Genomic DNA, 26,076 nt, shown 5'->3' with positions numbered 1-26,076 from the left:
TGTCAGGGTATCAAGGCCACATAAAAACAGATACTTGTCTGAGTTCCAGCATCTGCCATTGCACAAGATTTCAATGTTTATTAATTGGTCTTCATGCCTACATCACTTCAAAAAGGCAGCACTCTGAGAGATTGCACTGGAGTAACAGTATGAATTTAGTCAGCCATCTAGAGATACTTGTGAGAGAATTCAATAAATATTAAAATATTACCCCTTCTCTCTCTTTGTGCTGCAGCTGGTAGACAAGGGTGATGTTAATTATTTTATGGTGAAAGTTGTCCTTGCAGTAGCTTTTCTCTTGCTTGTTCCACAACACTCTATACTGGTTCTCTCTTAGCTCTCATTCTTAAATCACTTATTCACTGTGTAATTTATACAGAAAGAAAATACCATTTCTGTTCAGTCAGTTTTGCTATCCTTCACATTTTTTTCACAAGCACTGAAACAAGGTTCTTGCATTTTTTTACCTGACAGCTATACAAGCTATGCCCACTGAATTCTGTGCTTAAGTGGAACTAGTTCTCCTGCTTCTAGAATCATACTGCATAGTCCTGAATAAATTTATTATTTATGACATGAAAATTAAAACACAATATAACTTTAAGTACTCTAGCTTTGTTTGGCACTTGCCAAATGCCAAGTCTTGCATTTAGGGTGGAGTAATCCCACAGAAAAGTACAAGCTGGGCAGTGGCTAGATGGAAAACAGTTTGGAAGAAAAGAACAGGGTGGTTGGGCGAAATGCTGAACATGAGTCAGCAAGCTGCATCATCAGCAAGAGGGTGGTCAGTAGGTCAAGGGTTAGGGTTCTTTCTCTCTTCAGGACATGTCAGACACTGTTGAAGTGCTGTGTCCAGGTTTAGGCTCCCCAGAACAAACAAGAAAAAAACCCCAAAAACCAAACACATGCCCCCTCGCCAAAAAAAAAAAAAAAAAAAAAAAGGAAGGAAAAAAGGAAACAAACAGACAAAAAAAAAAAAAAAAAAAGATACTGACATACTGTAGCAAAATCTATTTTACTGCCACCCCAACAGCCGGGGGGCTGCTGGAGCTGTGAGCTGCGTTTGCTCAGCCCGAAGCAGAAAGCTGGCTGTACTGGCTGTAGGAACATTTTACTAATCACTGCAGCTACCAAACGGGAAGATGGGGAGAAGGAGGAGTCACACTCTTCTCAGTCAGGCACCATGACAGCACAAGAGGCAATAGCCTACAGATGGAAAATCTATTTAGATACAGGAAAACGTTTTACTCCAAATGTGGTCACTCAGTGGAAGAGTCTGTCCAAAGAAGCTGTGAAATCTCCATCTCTGAAGCTATTAATAGCCGGACAATTCCCTGTCTAACCGGGTTCTACCCTGAGCGGAAAGTCGGATTACCGTGACCCTGGGGAGGCTGCCGGCCAACACGCCAGCCCGAGTCAGTCTGGCTCTGACACCCAGACGAGTCTGCGTTCCCGTCAGCAGATGGCAACATCAGCTAAATTACATGTTTTATTCCAGCACGGCAATGCGAGTTACCTGTCGAGGAAGGCAATAAAGAGGTGGGGAAATTAGAGACTGCATGCACGAATGCCTCACACCCTGCTTTTATTGTGCCTCCTCCCAGACAGGTCCCGAAATGCTCCCAAACAGAGTCCAAACAAGCAGAGCCCAAGGTAACAGAGCCCAAACAGGCAGATAGCTCTGGCAGAGCGCAGCCAGCACTCCCAGAGCTGCTGATTGCGACAGCGGTCAGCTCCAGCCGGGAGCGGAGCGGGCAGCGGGCACAGCCCCGGGACAGCGGCCCTCGGCCAGGCAGCCCAGACTCCCCGATCGTTGTATCTGATTGCACCCTCACGGCACGCAGGGCTGCCCGACGAGTCCTCAGAAATAACCAAGCAGTGGCTTTGAAGCCCAATTAAGGCGCTTTCCCAAATCCAAAGGTTTTTAAGGAGACTTTTGGTATTTACAAACTACGCGATTAACACTCCCGCGCGGGGACGATGCCGCTGCCCGGCTGCCAGTGCAGCTTGGACGGGATGGTCCCTCCCGGAGGAGCACGGCTCCGTTCCCGCACCGGGACGAGCTTCCCACCGGGGCCCCACAGAGCATCGGCCCCCGCACCCTGGCGGCGCGGAGCGGCCGTGGCGTGACGGGAGCCCCGCCCGCCGCCGCCGGGACAGGCCGTGCTGGGGAGGCGGTGCCGGGGCGGTGTTTCTGGGCAGGCCGTGAGGGGGAAGGCGGTGCCGGAGGCGGTGTTTCTGGGCAGGCGGTGACGAGGGAGGTGGTATCGAGGAGGGTGTTCCTGTTTTGGCCGTGCAGGGTGAGGCGGTGCCGGGGGGTGGGCCGGCGGTCGCGGTTGGCGGCGGCGCTGGGGCGGCCATCGGCCTCTCCTCGAAGGGGCTGGCGGCTCCGCCCAGGTAGGCGAGAGCGGCCCTTCTAGACTGCGCTGGCGCGGCTTCCTCGCCGCCCTCCTCCTGTTTCCATTCGCTGCTGCTCCGTGCTGCTGCCCACAGCGCCTGCCGGTCATCCGCGCTCCAGCCCGCGCCGCCATGGGGACCCCTCAAGGCAGCCCCGGGGGAGGCGGCCTCGGGTTCCTCGTCCTCCTCCTGCTTCTGTCGCCCGTGCGGGTGAGTCCGTGGAGTGGGGAATGCCGGGCCTCCCGGCGTGGTGGCGAGGAGAGGGAGCGGCGGGTGGGCAGCGGGATCCCGCGGGTGTTGCCTGGGGCGGGGGGAGCCGCGGTGTCCCCTGCGCATCCCGCGACCGGGGGTGTCCCAGGCGGCGGGGCTGGATCAAGGTGGCGGGGTCCGGGTTAGGCCCCTGGGCTCGGGGCGGCGCGAAGCTGAAGAGAGGTACCGGGGTGTCCCCTCCTCGTCCCCGGTGGGGCTCGCCCAACTTCTCCCGTGCCCCTGATCCCCGTGGGACGGGGCTGTCAGCCGGTGGCTCAGCAGGCCCGCCAGGAAGCACCCGCGAACTTCAGCCTCTGCCCGGTCCCCGTCCCCTGCGGTCGCCGGCGGCAGCGGCAGCCCCGGGATGCTCCCGTGGCGTGCCCTGGTTATGCAATGCCCAGTGCATGTGAGTGGCCACGCAGTCACATGCTCGGCAGAGGCTTGCAGATGTCGTCGGTGTCTGGTTCGCTTTGCTTGGGGTGTAACTTAGGCTAGGTGACGGCTTCTTGGAAGTAATGATCCGTGCGGAGTGAGAGCTGCTGTTTATTTATGTGCCAGTAGTAAAACTACATATATCCTTAAAATCGAGGACTAGAGTATGTTGGATTTCTTGAGGGCTTTAGGTAAAAATATGGTAAAACATTCACTCCTCTCAGTCATGTTTTGTTATGCTGTAGCGCAAGATAGGAGCGGGATACTCCACATTCCTCTGGGGAAACAAGGAGTGTCTTGTAAGCCTTGGCTTTCTTTCCCTCTCTACCTACGTTGAAAACATACTTTCTAGGTCAAGTTTTATGATTAGCTCTTTTTAAACATAGGAGTTTGTCATCTTGTGTATGTGCTGTTCTCATATACTCTTTGAAAAAAACTTTTTAAGAACTTGAACATAAGGTATTCATTCTTCTATTAGCACTGGAGAAGGTGATTGTTAGTAGTGACTCGTGATCTTCAGGTGAGTAAGTAATGATACTTCACAGCTAACCAATGCACCTTTATGTAATGTTTTTTGGAGGAGATACCATCTTGGAGCAATGAGGTGTGTCCTAGGCTGGTAAAGAAATGACAGAATGCTTTCCTTTTCAAGAGGATACTGGCCTATAGGAACTTGAAATAAGTTCCCCAAATATTTAGGGGAAGAGGCTTTGTGGTCCCTCGAAGTAAACGTTACAAAGTTACTCTAATCATGCAAGTCTCAGTTGTGTACTGTAAGAAGGCAGAATCTGGTTTTATTTGGAATCTTTGCCATTAACTCTTATTTACAGTCTGACACTTCACAAAGAGGACCCTTGATAGCTTTCAAAGAGAAGCTGGTCCTTCAGTTAGACTGAGCCTATTTAGTGTTAGATGCTTGCTGGAGAGAAGCATTGTAAAGGTAAACTGTTCTCTCGCTCAAGTGTACTGCTGGTGTAATGGTTTTGTGCTTTCAGTTGTGATGTTTGTAATCCAAAGTGCCCTATGTCATGTTTCTTTCTGTTTCAAAGCAGTCAGTGGACTGGAGTGGCACTTCAGCTCAGTCTTGCCACTACGTATGTATTCACAATGAACTTGAAGTGTTCAGCCTGTATCTTTCACTCTGAACAGTCCATGGTACAAGATTTCTGCCAGCTATCCATTACTATTTTATTTTCTTATGAATGTCCTAATGCACTAGATGGTGTTTGTGTGCTTAATGGCCACTATTGCAATTGATCTTTGTATAATTGTACTAAAACACAAGCTGTTAAATCACGGGCTAATCAAGGTTGCATACAGGTTTCCTATCAGCAGCTGGGATCCCAAGCTATATTTGATTTTCTGAAATCCCATGGGAAAGTGTTAATGACAAGTGCTGCTCGTGCCAAGTGGCTGCAGTGTGGTGTTACCTGACCTTGGACATGAAGTTCTGAAATGTCTCTTTGGAGCAGGTTCCTTGTCAGGGATGGCAGTGTAGCTCCAGAACAAGACAGTAACCACTTCATCTAAATTACTTCCTGGAAAATCAGGAGTGACTTGTTCAGCCTTTCTGGATGGAAGGTGAGGAAGCTGCCTCAGAAGGGGAGAGATGACTGAAGGGAGTGACTGGTAGAACTGAGTAGTACCTAGCTGGGCAGTAGCCAAAACAATATAGGTGTGGTGCATTATTATTATTAACCTGCAGGACATCAGAGCTGTTTTGGTGCAGATGGACTTAGCTGCAGACAGGTGCTAGCTGGGGCCCCTGCACTTCCTGATCATGCATGCATCCTTGCAGCTAACATCAGCTTGTCCCCACAGATTCTGAATTATTACTGTTATTGCAGCTTTCTCTTGACTTTGACTTTACTGTGACATCTGAAATGCTCTTGGATAACTCCAGAACCGTGGCTTGCTTTGCCTGACCAGGAGTAGTAATGATTTTTCCATCTGAAAGGAAACAGGCTGGTGAGCAAAGGAACAGGAGGAGCTTGGCAGATAAGGCATGGCTCTGAACAAGTTACTGAAAGAGACAGAGAATAACAACTAAACCTGTAAAGTTTCCTTTAGTCCATGCACCTGTTTCCCCCACAGGAAGGTTGTGAGGTAACACGCAACTTCTGGGGCAGATCTCTGAATTTGACCTGGTTACCTGATTCCATAAACCAGTCATCACCCATACACCACCCATTTATCAAGGGTGGTGTAGTGTTTCCTTAGAACTCTCAACCTGGTTGGCAATAGCAGATATTAAGGGATGCAGGGGAAGAGCGTGCTCTTTCCTGGATTGGTCTTTTTGCTCTGCAAGATCCCAGATGCATCATCCTAGATGAAGGAAAGGAAAACAGCTGGATCTGATGCTCTTGCCTTTTCCATACATTAGTAATCCTAGTTTGAAGAATCAACCAGTGTTCACTTGTCATCTGGTATTTGTAAGACCACAAACAGTTGCTGTTTCTGTGTACAGCATCATCATTGTTCTTTGTCTCCTTAACAGCTGTGTATTCATTGGTGGTGGTGAATGCTGCTGGAAGCATCAGAATTTATCAGTTTATTTCAACCTGCAGTTGAAGAAACATGGGCTGCATTGAATGTGTTTATGATCTGTTGGAACACTAGTTCTGTTACAAAGGAGTGATAATGCTTGGGAACCAGAAAACTCTTAACAGAACTTTTGTAGAATGCCCATACTTGCTCATTTGCAAGTTCTTTATAAGGGCTCCTAGAGCCTTGGCCTGAGGTGAAATTTCTCTTCAGACAGGCTAAGCCTGCCAGAAATAGGAATACAGTTTTCTGAACTCTGAGGAGGTACTGAGGGTTGGTGTTAGTGTACTGACAAGTGCTTTCTAAGATATGCTAGAGGCAGGAAGGAACAGCCTTTATCTAAGATTATGTTGCTGTTGCTTTATGAAATACTTAGAGAAGTCCCATTTTAATATATGAAGTACTTAGTTATGTGATCTTAAAAGGAAAACATATATATAAAAAACCCAAACCATGAACTAGCCCTGTGTTACTTATGGAGTATTTTAAGTATTTTGCCGTGTTTAGAAGGCAGTTGGGTTCAACATAGTATTTCTCTGTTACTTTTGGGGCTAGGCTTTCACCCACCTAAGAAACTTAATAGCCAGGTGAACAACTATCTGACCTAAAAGTCTGACTGCAAGCAGCAGCAGCTTTGTCAACTATGAGTTATTTACAACCACACTTAGTCATCCCTATCTCACCCTACCCTCATAGGAGCATTCTTCGGAAAGAATGAAAGAGCAAAGTGCTTGTCTTACTCTCTAACTTAATCTAGCTTTTACTAGAGGGTTTTCAGAGGGAAGAACTGTCAGCTCTATCTTATCTGTGGTAGTGGAGTAGTTACGTGGTTATTTGTATCCCTGAATGCTGCCTCAGCCATAGGAGACCAGTCCTCTCCTGTATGTTGGGGCTGACTCAATGGTAAGTAGGCTGCTTGCTTGTTAATGTTCAAGAGCTGTCTTGTTCAATTTAGGCTATTGATGCATAATGATTTGGTGTTTTTTAGGCTTATTGACTTGGTTCAACCACTGTAAATCAAGCATCCCCAAAGCTTACTGGTTCAGGGGACAAACTCACACTTTTATTAGTGAAATCCTGCTAGGTAATGGCATAAATGTAAAATCTTAAGCTGTTTCTGAAACTGCCTTCTTGGTGTTAATACTGAAACAGAGTGTTCAGACTTGCAGTTCTAGGCCCAATTGCTCTTCTAATAGTTTAAAGCAGCTGATCTGTTCAGCTTTTCTTAAACAGGCTGAAAGTTTGAGTGGCAAACATTGTTTTTTCCATTGTATGTTTTATTGCTGTGGAACTTCAGGAATGTGATTTGAAATTCTTCATCCAAATTCAAATGTAAACTAATACTAGGCCGAACTTTGTCTTGCTTTATTTTTCTTTTGTGTTTAGCTGTTTAATGTACCTTTTGGTACATTACCAAGTGTCATGTGCAAGTAAGTTGTTTTATGTTCTGTTCTGAAAATAATGACAGAAAGCCTTGTAGGTAAATTTATAAACATAAGACAGATTGTATTATGTTTTATATCCATGTAGCTATAACCAAGGAGTTGCTGCCTTGAAACACAGATAATATTTTTAAAACAATTGAACTATCAGTCAGACTGACATGGTAGCTGAATTTTACTCAAGCTTTTCTATGCAAGAAGTGCCCTGATAAGTTTTTTGTAACTGTTAACTGCATTACCAGGTTTCCCACACATTCCACTCTGGTAGAAACAAAGTCTTTCTCTAAAGAGTAGGTTGATGAATTTGTGTGTTTTAAAAAATAAGAAGTGTTAGATAAGAAGATGTAATGAAGCACAGAAAGTGTTTTTTAGAAAGGATGCTTACAAATCATTCTAGACTAAATACTGAAACCAGCCTGATACTGAAGAAATAACTAATCCTTTTCTCACAGGCATTGCAAAGCAGCTCCAAATTCCTTGCCCTTTTGCAAGAATAGTAGTGAATCTGTGTTTCCTCTTGAAGAAACAGTTCACTTCTGATGCTGGTACAAACAGCAGAACCATTTCCACTGCTAGTAGATTGTTTGCTGTTAAAACTGGGGCATATAGGTGTGAGGAAGCAAAGTTGAAGATGATGACTTCTAAATTTGCATCATAGTAGTATTAACTTCTTAGATTAACTTGATGCATCAGCAAATTTACAATGGGGTTTTGAGAAATAGTTGACAAGTTATGGAAGTTTGACTTTTTGGCTTATACTGGTATTAAACATTCAGTGTTTATAAGTGCAATCTTAAAGGGTATTATCCAGCTTGTATCATAGAACATGGTAATACTTAACAGCTGGTTGTGGGTTTAACTAGAAGACATGCTAGAATATGAAATGGTGATCTAGATGAGTGGCACTTAAACTGACTTTTAGACCTGGCTTGCAGTGAGTGACTTTGAGTTGGCCTCTGTTGCCCTGGTTAGGGGAAAGAGGAAACAAGTCTTGGGTTGGGTAAATTAATGATGGTTGTTTTCCCTGATAAACAGCCAACTAGTGATGTACTTTTTGAAGAACTGTCAGTGTTGTTCAGCACAAAAATGGATGTTATGGAGGCACTGTGTTTCTAGGTAGCTTTTGGGTATTGTCAGGGCAGCCTTTCAGGGGCCTCTCTGGTTGGTAAATAATACTATTCATGGTCAAGCACAAAGCACAGCAGTCTGTCCTTGCAGCAACAACATAGGGTGTCTCTAAAATGCTAAGTCAAGGTTGTTTAGGAGATCAAAATAGGTCAGTTATATCTCAAACTGTACTAAGCAAACTCCTGATCAGAGCTGGCAGAAGTGTAGTAAATGTTTGTGCAGTCTGCTTGCAGCCCAGGTGGTAGGAAAACTTTGGAGCTGTATTAAAGCTTTTGTTGTAAATAGCTTGTTATTGCATTAAATGTTTTAATGTTCAGAATAAATATTTTGGCTTAGTATCTCAGATGTTTCAGTGTCAGTACTACTGAACAAAAATGAAAGGCTTTCAAGGTGCCACTGCCATTTTTCAATTTCTTTTATGCACATAATAAAGAATAAATTTCTTGAATTTTCAATAGTCCCTTAAATTAAAACATCTTTAAAATGAGATTTTTTTTCTTAGCACTGTTATCCCATTTAAATGTTCCATGCTTTGGCTTGAAAGTGGTGATGGAGGGTATCCTTTGAGATTGTCACAATATATGTATGGCAGATGTGGAGCTATGAAGTTCTGTTTCAGAATCCTCTCTGTGCTGCTGTTTCAGAATCCTCAATCTGTCACTGTAATGAGTTTTCAGGAAGGATCAGGAGGTGGCAGGAGGAAGTGAGATTGCACATAAGCAATAAGTTTCTCTCCATGTGCACTGACTTGTGGTCTAATGTGACATTTTAACCCAACAATTATTGTGTTGTCTTGCATGAACAAATTATTTTCTAAATCACCTTCTACTTGAAGATGTTTCTCAGGTATTGTTTAGGTTCTTCTTAAGTAACTCTTGTACTTGATCTTAACTACAGGTTGTGCATCTCCTGTTTCTGTAATGATCAAGGGAAGCTGGGGAGCTGAGCTGAAGATAAGTGGTGATGTGCACCATGTCAAAAACACCTGCTTTTGTTAATGGGTGCTTTATGTAGTACACACTAATGTTTTAATTAGCAGGAAGTTATCACATCTGGACTGCAAGTACCTTTGGAGTAGTAGGACATAAATTCTACAATAGCTGAGATATTTGGCAACTATTCCTTGCAGTTAATCACTTGTTTTGTTGATTAGGTACTTCCACAAATGTGTGTCTGGTATGGAGAATGTGGAGTTGCTTCTGGAGACAAGAGGTACAACTGTGCTTATGATGGGCCACCAATAGCACTACCAGAAGATGGCTATGACTTAATGCAGGTGAGCTTCTCTTGTAGGTTTGCTCCTAAAAAAAATTCTCCAACAGTAGAATTCTGTATTGGGTTCTTTTGGACCTGTGCTATGACCTCTCATCCTAACCTGATGAGAAAGTAAACAGATTATCTCTGATTTCTCAAGTCCAACTGGGTTAAGGTAATTTACCTCAGTTTCTTTTCAGAGGTACGAGAAGTCTCTCTCTTCATGCACAACACAGCATATTGCCAGATTTGCCTTCTGGCATCTGATAGTTCAAAGCTTTAAAGAGTGAAATAACTACAGAGTTAAACAGTGGTTAGACTGGTGACAGGAGTGACTTCATTAAATATGTAGGTGAGCTAACTGCTGTTGTGTATTGTTTCTGAAGACTTAATGTACAGTTCTTGTATGTTTGTATCAGTTATACTTATGTTAAATGCATTTGTCTTTTCCACAAAGTGAACATGAAGCAGCTCTTCCAGTTAATTAGTGGTTTTATGGTTAGTGGCTTGCCTTCTGAGACTTTAAAGTCTGATACTATCCAGAAGGAGTACTAGAGGATAAGCTGCAGGAATACTTTCAACTTGGATAAACATGTGTTGTCCTCTTACCAATAGGCTCTCAAATGCCATTATCATTCTATATATAGACCCTGGTGACTAAAGATCATCTGAAGGAGCTTTTCAAAAGGAAGTGCTGCCTTGAATAAAAGAAGTGAAAAAAGTGATTCTTCTCTCCAGTTTCTAAACAAAAATCTTGTTTGCTGGACTGTTTTTCTCCTATGCGTCTCCCACAGCAACAGCTACTGTGTTCTGAAATATGTTGATGCAAACCCCATGATTAAAATGAGTTCTGAAGTCTTAAACATGCTTTTTCTTCCTTTCCTCTTGATCTGAATGTTGTTTGTTTTTTGTTTTTTTCTTAAGGAACTCTGTCCAGGTTTATTCTTTGGCAATGTTAGCACTTGCTGTGATGTTCATCAGCTTCAGACTTTGAAAAATAACTTGCAGCTGCCTCTGCAGTTTCTCTCCAGGTATGCTAATGAATGGCAAAGCAACTAATTTTATAATAGAATAACAAAGCACTTGTCTTCAAGTAGACTGTAGAAAAAGAGAAAAAGTGGTAATTTCATTAAAGGATTATTGGAGCAAGCTGCTGGAGTGGCTTTCTTATCCATAGCAGCAGGCTGCAATGTCATGAAACAACTACTTGCAGTCTGGATTGATTTAACTGGTAAGAATAAACATTCCCTTAGCTTGCCTCAAGCTACTTTATCTAATGAAATCTTCAGAAGAGGGTGTAGCATTTGGTCTTGTTCTTACTAAGACATTAAGAAGTCTAGGTCTTTTTACTAGCAACAGTTAAGTTTTTCTTCAAATTCCAGTAAAATTGTTTGAATCTGCTATTTGAGGCAGGCAATTTTATTAGTGATTTATGGTGCTTAAAATTGTTCATCTGTAGCATCAACAATTGTCATATTGCTGATTAAAATCTTACAGAATTTAAATATTTTGTTCTGTTGCTCCGAGCAGAATGTTTATATTTGCAAGGCGTATCTGACTTGACCTACATAGCACCTTTACCTCTTAATCTGATTGCTGTTCATTGGCTTTCCTACCAACTGGCTTTCCTTCCAGATGTCCATCGTGTTTTTACAACTTGATAAACCTCTTCTGTGAACTGACTTGTAGTCCCAATCAGTCTGACTTTTTGAATGTTACAAGCACCATACCTTACTATGATCCCGTTTCAAAAGAGAACAAGAGTAGCATCACAGAGCTGCAGTACTTCATTGGAGATCGATTTGCAAATGGTGAGTAAGCAGTTTGTTAATTTACCTTGGTGTTTGTCCAGGTAACAAGACCAGTGCTTTTTCAGAAAGTCAGAGAGATGTTTCCCCCTCCTAATTCTGTCTTTTTGAAGTTTGAGTTGTCACATAGGTAACAGTAGGTCCCCCTTAAAACTTATGGAACACTTAACTTCTGCCTGGGCAGGGGACGTTCATTACACTGACATTGTTAAATAACAATGTTTTAAAGGTTCAGCCAAGGATGAACATCTGTACAAACAGTTAATAGCTGATAACCCTGATGACTTTAACTTCAGAAAAATAAAGTTTTTTGCCAGGTATTGAATGTCCAAAGTCTACCTGATACTAAAACAGTCTGGCAAGCATGATAATAAAATTTGTACACACAATGGTTCTCTGAGAGGTACTCAGTCTTGAAATGGACTGTCTAGTCCTTTGTCAAAATCAGATGTTTTTACAGAACAATACATTGGGGTTGTATTTTGATTTTTGTAGCAAACTTAAAGCATTAATTCAGTCTTTTTATGCTTTTTGCAGTAAACTTTAATAAAATTGAGACACTTGATAATCATATACGGCCTACAAGTTGAAAGTACCTTAAATGGTTTTCATAGCTTTCCCTGAAAATAATATTCGGCAATGTTTCCTGTCAAGCAGAAAAGTAGGTTCTAGCATAATGCAGATTTGAGTGGCTTTCTCAGAGCAAGGTGGCTGTAACAAAGCATTGCAACCTTGAATACTATAAATACAACTGAAAGTATTAGTTCACTATCCCAAGATATTTCTACTTGAAAACTATAAGTATGTTCCTGGAACTTGGGGAGTCTGTAAAATTGGAAATACTTGGAATGCTTACTCAAATTATAACACTGTTTTAATGACTCTTCCCAGCAATGTATAATGCCTGCAAAGATGTGGAGGCTCCATCGAGCAATGTTAAAGCACTGGGGTTGCTGTGTGGGAAGGATGTTAAAGACTGCAATGCAACCAACTGGATTGAGTACATGTTTAGTAAAGACAATGGACAAACTCCTTTCAGCATAATTCCAATTTTTTCAGGTAAGAAACTGAATAGTCCTGGCCTTTGAAACTCCTGTCAAAGGCTGGGTGCTATGGCTAGAGCATTGATGTTTAAACAGCGGCCCAGCAATGAAAGTCTGCAGTCAGAGGCTTTCAAAGCAATGTGAGATTAACTTACTTTTTTTTAAATTTCTGCTTGGAAACCATACTTTGGGTTTTTTTCTATACAGCTTCTTACTGTAGAAATCTCTAAAACTCTGTGGTAGACTGAGCCTAGGTAACTGGCTACTTGTATTCCTTGGGAAATGGGCAGTACCCTCATCCTGGAGGATTTCATTAGCAGAAAAAAAGGAAAAATTATTGTTATACATTTCACAATCTGAATAGATAAGAGGGATGACAAATCATTGTTGGGATGATAGAAGTATGTGCTTATTACTTTTACAGACCAAAGTGTTACAGACATGACCAGTCAATTAATTATTATACAACTGTAAATAGTTGTAGTACAGATGAAGAATCCACTGCTGTGGAAAAGGCAGTGGATTCTTCATCTGTAAGACCAGGAAGTGCTGCTCTACACAGGGGCTGTGGGCTTTCATATAAAGGGTTAACTCGTGTAACTGGGAAGGTCTGAATTTTTCCTGGTAGTAAACTGACTCTGCAACTTGTGATTTCTCATAGATGTTCCTGTCCATGGAATGAACCCCATGAATAATGCTACCAAAGGCTGTAATGAGTCCATGGATGATTCAACAGGACCATGCAGCTGTCAGGACTGTTCAATTGTCTGTGGTCCAAAACCTCAGCCCCCTCCATTGCCTCCCCCTTGGCTATTGTTTGGTTTGGATGCTGTCTATGTCATCATGTGGATCTCATACATGGGCTTTCTACTCATATTTTTTGCACTAGTTTTTGGAGTCTGGTGTTACAGGTAAAGCATTCAAAATGCTAAGCTCTGCAAGTCACTTGTTTATCACTGAGAACTTCTTTTCCCTGGTCAGATGCTTATGTCTTGACTACTTCAGCCAGCCAAAAGTCATGTTCTATAGCAAATACCACATATATTTACAAAAATGTTCTAACAGCTAAAACAACCTGGTAAAAAGGGTAAAAAGATTGCAGAAGTTGGTTTAGTTGATGCATATGTGTCATAGCATTCTTAGCTACAGAATCACATACACTATTCTTCAACTTTCATAACTAAGTACACAGAAGTCTGTGAAAACAGACATTCACAACAAAACAGTCACTGCTCTATTGCAAATTAAGTAATAAATAATTTTTCCTAGTCTCCTATTTTGAAAAAAACTAAATGAAAGCTAAGCTTTCAGTAATTATAGCATATCACCCTTGATCACATGGCTGGAGCACCTCTCCTATGAAGACAGGCTGAGAGAGTTTGGGCTGTTCAGCCTGGAGAAGAAAAGGCTCTAGGGATTCCTTACAGCACCTTCCAGTAACTAAAGGGGAACTACAAGGGGGCTGGAGAGGGACTTCTTACACAAGGGCATGTAGTGACAGGACAAGGGGCAATGGTCTTAAGCTGGGGGAGAGTAGATGTGGATTAGATCTGAAAAACAATTTCTGTCCTGTAAGGGTATTGAATCAGTGGAAGAGGTTGGGCACTCACCGTTTCTGGAGGTGTTCAGGGCCAGACTCGATTGGGCTCTAAGTAAACTGATCTAGTGAAGATGTCCCTGTTCATGGCAGGGGAATTGGAATTAAATGATCTTTAAGGTTTGCTTCCAACCTAAACCATTCTGATTCTGTGGTTGTTCAGTTATAACCAGAAAACCGAAATTGCTCTATAGTAAGAATTAAGTCTGCTTGGAAAAGGATAGTGGGTATGAAAATTTGATATGTTCAGCTGCCTTCCCTTAGTGGACATCATGAAGTGGTGTGTTTGAGATGCCTGGTTCATATTTCTAATGTAAAAATCTCTTGCAAATATCAACTTAGAATCAATTTAAAGAAATTCTTTGTGTTGTTAATGCTAGTGATTTTCTAAATGTGCATAAAGAATCTGTGCTTGATGTAAGCTGAAAAAGTTTCTTAAGATAGCTGACATGGTGTTCCAAAAGCTGGAAGACTGTTGTACAAACAGTACAGATGCCTTTTTGGACAAGCAGGATAACCCAGTTTCTTGTCTTGCAGAAGGCGGCACTTTGTCTCAGAGTACACCCCAATTGACAGCAATGTAGCCTTTTCTGTGAATTCCCACCGTGACAATGGTATGTCTTGGATAACAGTAATGGGTTTATTACAAACTCAGTTTGAGTCTATCCGTTTCCTATGGTTGGGTTCTGGAGTTTTAGCTTTGTTAGGCTAAAAGTCCATTCTGAGAGGGCCTTTAGCCTTTTGACCAGTATCTCTCTTCTTTTAGAGTAGTATTTACCCCTATTTCACTGGATGCTGAAAGCCCTGGGTACTCCCCTCATGGATCTTAGCTAAGCTCCAAGCAAGTTCTGGAGATTGTTGTGGGAATATAGAGAGGACATGATCATGTTTTGAGTCATCCATGTATCCATTTAAAGCATATTGGGAAAGCATAATTTAAAGCATATTGTACTGTAACTTGTGTACCAGCTGAGGTAGCTTGTTTTATTGCTTATATGTATTTTAGCTTTATTTGCTACCCCTACTGCTGTCAAACACAACCTTACATTACAAGGGGCAGTGTAAGTACGAGCTGTTTTTTGCCCCTTGGCCTCAGTCAGGGATTGGTCCCAGGATCTGTCTGTCAGTGGAGACATAGCTTCTGGTGCTTCCTACAAACAGTTAGAATAAAATTTCATCTTTCTGAGTGGACTCTAAGAAAATATTACTTAACTGACTTCTCAAATATTTACTGTTTTTCTTGCTCTTGCAGGAAACATTACCTGTGGTGAAAGGCTTGGTGAAAGGTTTGAGAATGGCCTGAGGATGACATTTACATCATGGGGGGCTTTCTGTGTCAGAAATCCACGTCCTGTTATCCTCTTCTCTGTGGTCTTCATTGCAATGTGCTGTTCAGGCTTTGTATATATTAAAGCAACTACAAATCCTGTAGATCTTTGGTCAGCCCCAAGCAGCCAAGCCCGCAAGGAGAAGGAGTACTTTGACACGCACTTTGGACCTTTCTTCCGTACTGAACAAATTATTATTCAAGCACCAAAGAGCCACCCAGACACCTACTCACCTTACCCATCAGGAGAAGATGTACCTTTTGGGCCTCCCCTTACCAAAGATATTCTCCATCAGGTAATTGGGACTTACCAAGAGCAAAGACCTAAGTGTACTTAACAGGTAAAACTGCATGGGGTTGGCTTCCACCTGCAATGTTAGCTATCCATCAAAACAGTCACTAGATATTCTTATTAAAAATCATAGCCTTACTATAAAAGCTTTTTGCTGGAAACCTTTCTGAGAGACACTTGGAAGCTAAGTCTCTGTTCATAGTATGAACACAGAAATAATGTTTTTGTAATGTGCTTCTGTTGATATGTGCCTCTGTCTCTGGCAATTGCAACAATATATTGTGCACTTAAGTCCTGTCTTGCAAGGGAAGTGTTTTCTTATGCTGCTCCTAAACTATGGTTTGTTTTGTTTAAAGGTACTGGATTTGCAAGATGCTATTGTCAACATAACTGCTTCTTATGACAATGAGACTGTAATGCTGAAGGACATTTGCCTGGCTCCTCTTGCTCCCTACAACAACAACTGCACTATCCTGAGTGTACTCAACTACTTTCAGAACAGCCATTCTGTTCTGGATCACACTGTTGGGGATGAGTTCTTTGTCTATGCTGATTACCACACTCACTTCTTATATTGTGTTCGGTGAGCAGTACAATTGCATGTTTTTTAATCAAGTTACCTGTTCAGCTTGGTTTGGTGTGGATACTGGTTCTGGTTTACCTTAAATATGTTTTCAATGCTTCTGAAGAGTTCTGAACAGAAGACCAGTTTCTGAGCTTTCTCTTTAGTTTGTAGTTAAATTAGTTAGAAGGTACTCTTTGTCTTAAAGGCTGTAAGGCAGACACCTTTAAAACTGTGTTTAAATTCAAAGCAAATGCAGCGCACAAGGGCAGTGTACCACTAGCAGTCTTGTCTTGTTTGTCTTGATTTTCAGTTGTAACACAACAGCTTTTTACTGTTTTGTGCCTCAGCTGTCATGCAGAAGCTAACAGTTATTGCTGGTGATCTCTTTAGGGCTCCAGCATCACTGAATGACACAAGCTTGCTTCACGATCCCTGCTTAGGAACATTTGGTGGACCTGTATTTCCGTGGCTGGTGTTGGGAGGATATGATGGTGAGTGGCAAAACAGTATTGGAGCATAATATCTGCAATACACAAGAATCAGTGTACCTTCTACCTGAGAGTACATTCTTGTGTGCTGTTCTTGGTGCTAAAGGTGCATTCTCATTTAACACAGATGTTTAAATGCAGTCCAGAGAAACTGAAGTTTTGTTAAACTTTCAGTAAGTAAGGGTGTTTTAAGTAAGTTTTCAGTAGACCAGTGCTGGGATTGGAGGCAGACTACTCTGGAACTGCAAAATGCAAGCAATCTGTAATTGGAGCATACTTGTCAACAGGACAAATGTTTGGTCTGCTTTGGGCCTGGTAAAAGATAAAGACATGAAGCAGCTCAGGTTTACATGATGGGATGTATGTGTATTTTGCTTTGAGTTAGAATAAAGTTTTGTTACTGATCTGACAAAGCAGTTAAGAATAGATTAAAGTGTTCAAAAGGAAATTCTTTCATAATTACTCTTAAGCCAGGATTTTGTTCAAGCAATTTATCTAATTAAACATAACTTGGTAGTATATTTGTGTTTAATATATCTGAAATAGTGTTTAAAGGCAAGTGCTTATTTATTAAACTGTAGGGGATTTGTATTTGCTTTGACTAATATCTGAGTATGCAAAGGGTACAGTGTTTAGGAAGCCACATTCTCATTAGATGGAAAGTCATAAGCAGTGGTTATAAAGTAGCTTTTTGTCCAACTAGGCAACAATGTAACATTGTGGTGTGATGAACATGTTAAACAATGAATAATTACTCTGGAATGCAATCTGTAGTGCTTATCAGCTTTGGTTCTTATTTCAGTAGTATGTTTGAGAACTCAGTGGTGTTCAGTGGAGTTGTAGGGATGGGATTGCTTTGGGCAATGCTAATTTTAAACTTATTTGTATCTGCTATACTAGAAAGTAAGTTCCATTTTTTTTAATGCCAAACATTTTATTTCTTCTATAGATGATAACTATAATAATGCTACAGCTCTTGTTATTACTTTTCCTGTCAATAACTACTACAATGACTCAAAAAAGCTGATGAAAGCCTTGGCATGGGAAAAAGAGTAAGTAGTCTTCCTGTATTCTGAAATGCATACATGACTTAAAGCAGCTCTAAATGTTGATTGAAAAAGCCTACCTGCACTGTACTGACAGTTTTTCAGTATAACTACAGGGATGTTTCAAGAGGCAGCAAAACTGGTTAAAACCAGACTGTGCTGGTCATAAGACCTTCACTTTGTCTGGCACACTTAATTTGCTTTGAGATGCAGGTTCTAGTCCTCTTAGTGACCATCCAGCCCAGCAGTACTTGCCAATAAGCAACTTCAGAAATTATTTATTTTGTTGTGGCTAGAATTACGCAGGTAGACTCTTTAATTTACTGGACCATTAACCATGGGTGGAAAGGTCAAGCCTGATGCTGTAGTTCTTTACCTTTAATTTTTAAAAATGTCATCCAGATGGACATCTAAGGCTTTCATCCCCTCTACCACCTTGAAGAGCTAGCTTACACAGGCCAGCTGCTCTGGCTGTCAGTTCAGATAGAAACTACTGTACTAGAAAGTTTGTGACAAGATAAAAGCATGACAAGCATCTGCCTGTGTCACAAGCACCTTCCAAGTTGGGGACTGAAACAAGGGCTAATAAATTGTTCCAGTACTGTAAGCAAGCTGCAGTCATCTTTCATGTGTCTGTTTCTAGGTCTGGCTTTGAGGAAAATTGTGCTTAGAGTTTTGCTTAGCTCATGCAAAGTAGCTATTAGTCTTGAAACACTAGAGAGAACATGGAAAGTATTTCAATGTAGTGTATTTCTAGTTCTTAAAGAAGAGTACCAGGTATGTGTAGCCAGCACCTCTCTTTTAAAACTGAGAAAGGTCCCCTCAAACTGTCTGGCCACAGGGTACTCTTGTACCACACAGATGATGTAAATTTGCCATCAACTGACTTCCAAGTATTTCTAGTGGAAGATGTTTTATCCTTTTAAAGTGTGATCAACCTCTTGGTTTTGTTTTTTAGATTTATTAACTTTTTGAAGAACTACAATAATTCAAACTTAACAATATCATTTTCTGCTGAACGAAGTATTGAAGATGAGATCAACCGCGAAAGCAACAGTGATGTTAGCGTTGTGTTGATAAGCTATATTGTGATGTTCCTCTACATCTCTATAGCTTTGGGACACATCCAGAGCTGTAGAAGACTGCTGGTATGTCTATAGTTTTCATTGCCATAAAGACTGAAGTTAGAGCTTGCTGATAGCTGTAAGTTACTTAATTATTTTTGCAGAATGCTGATGTTTTTTATTAGAGCATTGAGTCTTTCATGGACAGGAATTAGCGGGAGCATTGTTTTTCTGCTAGACAATTCATGTGTATTTCATAGTTTCAGCTAAGTTCTTTCACTTGATGTTCAGTTCACATCAGCTTTAAGACTTGCAGCTTCAGAGTTGATAATTTTTTTTTTAATATCTGAATATTCAAAAAAAACCCATGAAATGTTTTCTGCTACCTAGACTAAATGTTAGAAATGTTTTGCTTTTGCAGTAATCTATTCCGTGGGATGATGCTTGTTTGGCTGATGTTCAGTACAACTTTTTTTAGGTGGATTCGAAGATCTCTCTGGGCATTGCAGGCATCCTGATTGTACTGAGCTCAGTAGCATGTTCTATAGGCATTTTCAGCTACTTTGGAATCCCACTGACACTGATTGTGATAGAAGTAATTCCTTTCTTGGTGCTGGCTATTGGAGTGGACAACATTTTCATTATGGTTCAGACACTTCAGGTATTTATTCTTGCATACAGATTCTTCTAAAAGTGCCTGTCATTTTTGAAGGCTGTAAACTTGAAGAAGGAAGTCTTCTGTGTTCCAGTGCTCAGCTAAATGTGAGCAGCTCTGGATTCTCACAAGATATCTTGTGAGAGTTGTAGAAAGACAAGAATCAGTGTACCTTCTACCTTCACAAAAAACCCCCTAATTTATGTCTCTGCATTTTTCATATTGCTGCTTGATATCAAAATAGTTGTAGAATACAACTGGTATTTTGATCACTTGTAACTTAAACATATTGTAAGCAGTAGTCATGAACTAAACTATATGCTTTAAGACTAGGAACTTCTGACACTAATTCTTAGTGGGTAACAAGCTTTTTAATTTGACAGGTTCAATAGCCCACTGAAACTGGTACTGCCTCTGTCACACGTGTAGTTTTACCTGAAGTACTGAACTTAGATTTTAAATTTGAAGCAAGACAACAAGTAATGTTCAGGCTGCTCTTGCTTTAGAGAGTCTCAGCTGTTTTTTAATTAACTCTTGTTAATGCAGTGGAAACAACAAAAGATAGCTTAGGATATTTTAAAGTTTCAGGTTTTTTGAAGCGATACGAAATAGCTTTATAAATTGCATGATTCCTAATAGTAATAAATTATTGCCTTAAAACAGAGAGATGAACGCCTTCAGGGTGAAACTCTGGATAAACAGATTGGCAGAGTCTTGGGAGATGTGGCACCCAGTATGTTTCTCTCATCCTTTTCAGAGACTGTGGCATTCTTTCTTGGTAAGACTCCTTTAATATTTGAAGATAAGGGCCTTATCATAACTGCATGTTTCAAGAATAAATGCAATACTAAAATATAAAAGCAAAATAAGAATTTGTAGAGGCTGTTTAGCTTAGTTGTTCATAGTTAATATCAAGTTAAACTTCTGCTGGGGATAGGCATTGGAGTACTTTAAGAGTCTGGCATAGTTGAAAAGATCCAACTCTGAATCTGTCAAGCCTTTCAGCCTGAAAGACTGGAGGTTTTTACTGACTTGCAGTGACTGACAAGTCTCAATTTGACCTTGGGAATAGATCAAATACCAGAGTGTATGAACGCCTATATTGCATTTATTCATCTTGCCAAAAATGCCCCTTGGTTGGAAAAAAGCCCCTTGGCTGGAAAAATGCCCCTATGAAAGATTTGTTTGAGGCTCACATTATAATGTTTTAGAGGTAAATCTTTTGTTGCCCTACAAGTATAATTTGGTCTTCTTTCATAATGGCTTTGTTTACCTGCAGAGTAATTTGTCATTGGATCAACTTGCATTGAAGTGGCTTAATATTGAAGCAAGATGTTGCCTGACAGCACTCCTTAACTGCCCTGTTACACAGTCTGCACCTAAATTTGGGATTGAGAAATGGCTTAGAACTAGTCACTCCTTTGCACAGCCTCGGTGCTGTTAAATAGGTCAAAGACAGCAGCTGTAGCCAGGCTTGTATGGGCTGTTTCCTTTGCTCTGGAAAGAAAGGCTCTTTGTCCTGCTATAAGGCTACCACTTAAACTGGATGTTTGTCTAGCAAATGCTGGTGCATTTCTAGGAGAAGGGAGCTCTCTTAACAAACTGGGTCACTTCCTCCAGGGACACTGTCTACGATGCCAGCGGTTCGCACGTTCTCCCTGTTTGCTGGAATGGCTGTGCTCATAGACTTCATCCTTCAAGTCACTTGCTTTGTCAGTCTCCTGGGCTTGGATATCAAGCGTCAAGAGGTGAGTATTAGTGCACGTGTAACTGCAGTGTCACAGGGATGATGACATCTGCAGAACTGCTCTAACTCTGGCATTTAATCCATTTTCAGAGTAATAGACTGGATATTCTGTGTTGCATCAAAAGCAGTGAAGAAATGAGTGGAGTCCAGCGTTCTGAGAACATGTTATTTCTGTTCTTCAAAAATCTGTTTTCTCCATATCTGCTTAAGGACTGGATGAGACCAATAGTAGTATGTATAATCTATTTCAAGTAAGCAGTCATCTAAACTTGAGCAAAAGAGCAGTGAGCCTGAAGGCCTAAATAGGGAAGAAAGATCTTCAATACAGTGAAACAAATGAAGCTTCTAGTATTTTTGTTCTTAGCATAAGAATAGAAATAAGCTTTTGTAACTGCAAAAGTATTTCAGTAAATAGAGGCTTGATCGTGGATTGTCTAAAGCCCATATTTAAGAGTTGCATTGCAGTCAATCAAATTACTTTAGCCTATGTAAAAAAACCAGCATGTATTGGCTTCTACACTGCATTAATCCAGAGCGTTGTTGATGAATCTGTGATTCAGTTTAAGGTTACCATGCTTATTTACAGAAGGTGTTTGTAACCTTCACTGATGATTTCTAAGAATAAATTTCCTTACAGTTCCAAAGGGACTCCTGAGTAGCTATGTTGTACTACCACTGTTGTATTAAGCCTGGGTAGCATATTTAAACTAGAGCCTCTTTGCATGGTTCCTATTAGCTTAACAAATGACTCCTATTGCCTGTTGTTTCTGTACAGTTCTCAAGTCCGTGGGTTTGCTTTTTTTGCAGATAGCAGTGTTTGTGGGTATCCTGTCATTCAGTGCAGCAGTTATGCACAATGTAGAGATTGGGCTGGATCAGTCTCTCTCAATGCCAGATGTAAGTCTTAGGATCATGTCACTGTTCAGCAGTTTGTGGCTGAATTGAAACCTTGATACCTTGTTGTGCTACCTCAAAATTCCATAACAGTAACTCAAAACTTTCCCTTGAAGGACTCCTATGTAATAGATTACTTCAGCCACATCAGCAAGTACCTGCATGCGGGTCCCCCTGTCTACTTTGTCCTAGAAGAAGGACACAACTACACCACTTTGGAAGGGCAGAACATGGTGTGTGGTGGAACAGGATGTAATAATGATTCACTTGTCCAGCAAGTCTTCAATGCTGCAGAAATTGGTAGCTAGTAAGTCTTTCATGCTTGTCTCTCATAGTTGCATGGAAGAGATGTAGCTGAGCAACGTGTCCTCCTGATTTACTCAGGCTCAGCTGCTGGTCATAAACTGACATTCTATTTTATTTGCTTTATATTGTGGGTTTGGGAGGGAAGGGGATTGGAGGCAGCTGTGACAGTCTTCTAGAATGAGGATAAAACTTGTATGGACTGATGGGATATATTGATGTACTTGGGTTTGGAAAAGTGGCTTGATCCTTCAAGGAATCTTGGAATGGTAGTAAGGATAACTTGTGAGAACCTCTCAGCAGGGTTATGATGATCTGGAAAATGGCTGCATGCTCAGCTTCTAAACCTGGTGAATAAACTAGACTAGCCTAGGGAGGCTAAGCAGGAATTCTATCTGCAACTAACAACTCAAGGAAGTCTTTTCCCAATTCCTTCCAGTGTAGTTCATTTCAGCCTAACTGAAGGAGGAACTTTGCTCTAAAACTGAGACAACAGGGTGTGAAATAGGATGGGGAACAGAGTGGGCAGGAGAATGGAAAGTTGAGCTTGGCAGAGAACAGGATGCAGTGAAAAAGCTCCTGCTGTTTTCTAGCTGCAGTGTTCTGAGCTACCTGAGCATTATGGCTTTTGGATGGGGTACTGGAGCATGGGATTATATGAAGAGCTGAGTAGATTTGACAAGAATGAGTTGACATGGCATAAATTGGAGAGATCATGTGATATGTTTTGGAATTAAACATAAAGTTACTGATGATGGATATGTTGTGTTATTTTTATTAGCACAAGGATAGGCTATGCTCCATCGTCCTGGATTGATGATTACTTTGACTGGGTGAAGCCGCAGTCATCTTGTTGCAGAGTCTACAATACCACTGGACAATTTTGCAATGCTTCAGGTATTGGCATCCATCTTGTTGTTAGTGGATTAGCTTGGTTTATAAGTTTCACAGCCAAAACATTTTCTCATGGCATGAGTCAAGTGAATACCTTTTCTTACTGTAAGTAGGAACCTCTTGAGTTGTCCTCTTAATTTACTTGAACTGCTGTTTGAGTGAGCTTAAATATTCTACTGGAATGCTGCAGATTGAAAACAGCCTACCTAGACAGCCAATACAACTTGCTGTAAAAATTCTGATCCTTCTGTTGGCTTTCTTAGAGTATGCAAACTTGGTGCTTCAGCTGGGTGTAGTTCTCATTAGATCTAATGGAGATAAAGTAAGAGTTCTCTGACAGTCCTTGCCTTAGTAGCAATAAATTAAATTAAGGACTACAAATCTTATATGGAATTTCAGGATGGATCAGTTAGTTCATCAGACAAAATGCTTTTTATGGAATTGTATCCTGTAGTAATGCAAGTCAGAAGTTCCTAGTGTTAGGAAAAAGAATGCTTGTCCCAGTAGGTGACCTCCTTCCTGTATTTCTTCAGTCAGCGATCCATCCTGCATTCGTTGTCGACCACTGACTCAAGAAGGCAAGCAGAGACCACAGGGTGAAGACTTCATGACCTTTTTGCCAATGTTCCTATCGGACAACCCTAATCCTAAATGTGGCAAAGGGTAAGAGCCTTATTCTATGGACCCTGCTTAGACCAATGTGTGAAAGATATTTGCTCTGGGTTTTGTCTGGAGGTTTTATGTCTAATGTCCTCCTAAAAGCTGTACAAACATTGACATCTCACCAGTTCTGTACTGTTTTCTGAAAAAAACCTAAATGCATCATCAACTAAATGGAACAGCAGCTTTCCCCTGTACAAAGAGAGACAATATCTATTGTCAGTCTGTGCTAGAATATCCTGTGCAATCTTGAAATGTATTGTGCTCTGAAGCTTTTATAGTTTTAGAAACTGCTAGAAACAACTACCAGCTGTTTCTCAAGGGCACCTACAAGAGAGCTGGAGAGGCACTTTTTACAAGGGGGTGTAGTGATAAAAAAGGAGGCATGGCTTTAAAATGAAAGAACGTAGGTTTAGAATAGATGTTAGGAAGAAATTCTTTACTCTGAGGATGGTGAGGCACTGGAACAGATTGCCCAGAGAAGCTGTGCCCCATCCCTGGAAGTGTTCAAGGTGAGGTGGGATGGGATGTGAGCAGCTATAGTCTAGTGGAAGGTGTTCCTGCTCATGGCAGAGGTGCAACTAGATAGATGATCTTATGCTCCCTTCCAACTCAAAGCATTCCATAAATTATTTGTTATAAAAGCTAATAAATGTGAATGGTGCTGACATCTGATACTTGTTTTTATAGAGGACATGCTGCATATAACTCTGCTGTGAACTTTATAAACAACAAAACTGAGGTTGGAGCCACTTATTTTATGACTTACCATACTGTACTGAAAACATCATCTGATTTTATTGATGCTATGAGGAAAGCTCGGATTATAGCAGACAATATTACTGAAACCATGGGCATCAAAGAGAAGAACTACCGGGTGTTTCCTTACAGGTATGGTTAGATCTATCTTGCCTTGGTGACAAATGCTTGAGCAATGCAGAAAAGGTGCTGGCTATTAACATATTGAAAACCTGAGTTTTGTCTAACAGAAGGTAATGCAGAGACTTGGGGATTTCTAATAAAACTAGGAAGATATAATTTGTATCCATAACACTGGCCTCTTTCTACTGTCATTGATAACTAATTTAAATCCTTCACTACAAAGGTAGATATGACTCCATTTTGTGGCATTTCTTAGCTTTCATAGTAGGGTTTAATAGTTCATACTTAAGCAGATATGTTGACATGTGTAGTTGCAACCTGTGATCTGAATGTATTGACTTCAGATAAGTTATTTAAATGTAAAGCAAATGCAACAGAAATGTCAAGTATAAGAGTACCACACTGAAATTGAGTTGGAGTTGATATCTGTGCATCTGAAATACTGATCCCTGCATCAAAGAATCCTACCTGTGCTTAAGGTTCATCTGCAGTAGCTCCTGTAGATACCACAGTGGGTCTGAGCACCTGCCTTCTGGTATCTACTGTAGCTGTTTATATTGAAATATGGGAATCACACTGACTTCAAGACCATGATCTTTATTTAGTGAGGAGTTAACTCCTACAGAATGATGGCTGTTACATGACATTCCACTGATACAAGGAAGCCAGTTTCTGTGACTTCCATGAGGGGGTGGGAGAACTACTTTTTCCTTAGCAAAGAAGCTAATCTAATATTAGCATATCAAAGGGAAGATGGCTAATGACAACCTCTCTTTTTTCTACAGTGTGTTTTATGTCTTCTATGAACAATACTTGACAATTGTGCACGATGCTATCTTTAACCTCTGCATCTCTTTGGGTTCAATATTTCTGGTGACAACTGTGCTTCTTGGTTTTGAAGTATGGGCTGCTGTTGTGGTTTCAATAACTATTGCTATGATAATCGTCAACATGTTTGGAGTGATGTGGCTCTGGGGCATCAGCTTGAATGCAGTTTCATTAGTAAATCTTGTCATGGTAAGTCAACAAGACCTCTCTTTGCTTCTGTTTCCAAGTTTTGAACAGTTCTGTGTGCTACATATATACTTGTGATACTGAGCAGTATTCTGCTATTGAACTTTGACCGGACTTTGCACAGTAGTGGAACTATTTAACACCTCTAGAAGAAGAGAAAACAAGTTTATTCTGACAACTAGTCCTAATACTAATAAGATACAGCAGTTGAACTGAAGCTATACTCCATCTGGTAGAGGTCACTCTTGTTTTGCAGCTACAGCTGCATTGCAGCTGTCTAGGCTAGGTGCTGCTCCACATTAACACAGGTGGCTCATGCTGAAGGGGGGAGGATGCATAGGTTTGTCTGCT

At 41.1% G+C, this 26,076-nt stretch overlaps 1 protein-coding gene across 1 annotated transcript in view; it reads left to right on the top strand.

The window, feature by feature from the left end:
* Nucleotides 1-2,343: 2,343 nt before the first annotated feature.
* The window catches only part of NPC1 (NPC intracellular cholesterol transporter 1), a 26,572-nt gene continuing 2,839 nt past the window's right edge, over nt 2,344-26,076 (top strand). Inside the window, exons 1-22 of the mRNA XM_054627672.2 lie at nt 2,344-2,607; nt 9,346-9,468; nt 10,371-10,477; nt 11,082-11,257; nt 12,146-12,313; nt 12,959-13,208; nt 14,432-14,508; nt 15,147-15,517; nt 15,870-16,096; nt 16,469-16,569; nt 17,516-17,618; nt 18,571-18,760; nt 19,155-19,337; nt 19,995-20,109; nt 20,952-21,079; nt 21,169-21,309; nt 21,886-21,975; nt 22,089-22,279; nt 23,057-23,172; nt 23,703-23,832; nt 24,520-24,720; nt 25,497-25,728. Of these exons, the coding sequence (XP_054483647.2) occupies nt 2,530-2,607; nt 9,346-9,468; nt 10,371-10,477; nt 11,082-11,257; nt 12,146-12,313; nt 12,959-13,208; nt 14,432-14,508; nt 15,147-15,517; nt 15,870-16,096; nt 16,469-16,569; nt 17,516-17,618; nt 18,571-18,760; nt 19,155-19,337; nt 19,995-20,109; nt 20,952-21,079; nt 21,169-21,309; nt 21,886-21,975; nt 22,089-22,279; nt 23,057-23,172; nt 23,703-23,832; nt 24,520-24,720; nt 25,497-25,728 (3,498 nt within the window). The 5' untranslated portion in view covers nt 2,344-2,529. The remainder of the gene's footprint in view (nt 2,608-9,345; nt 9,469-10,370; nt 10,478-11,081; nt 11,258-12,145; nt 12,314-12,958; nt 13,209-14,431; nt 14,509-15,146; nt 15,518-15,869; nt 16,097-16,468; nt 16,570-17,515; nt 17,619-18,570; nt 18,761-19,154; nt 19,338-19,994; nt 20,110-20,951; nt 21,080-21,168; nt 21,310-21,885; nt 21,976-22,088; nt 22,280-23,056; nt 23,173-23,702; nt 23,833-24,519; nt 24,721-25,496; nt 25,729-26,076) is intronic.

The sequence above is a fragment of the Agelaius phoeniceus genome, chromosome 1 (genome assembly GCF_051311805.1).
Source record: "Agelaius phoeniceus isolate bAgePho1 chromosome 1, bAgePho1.hap1, whole genome shotgun sequence".
In the NCBI taxonomy this organism is placed as follows: domain Eukaryota; kingdom Metazoa; phylum Chordata; class Aves; order Passeriformes; family Icteridae; genus Agelaius; species Agelaius phoeniceus.
Note: the sequence above shows the minus strand (reverse complement) of the source record. Positions and strands in the feature narration are given on the sequence as shown.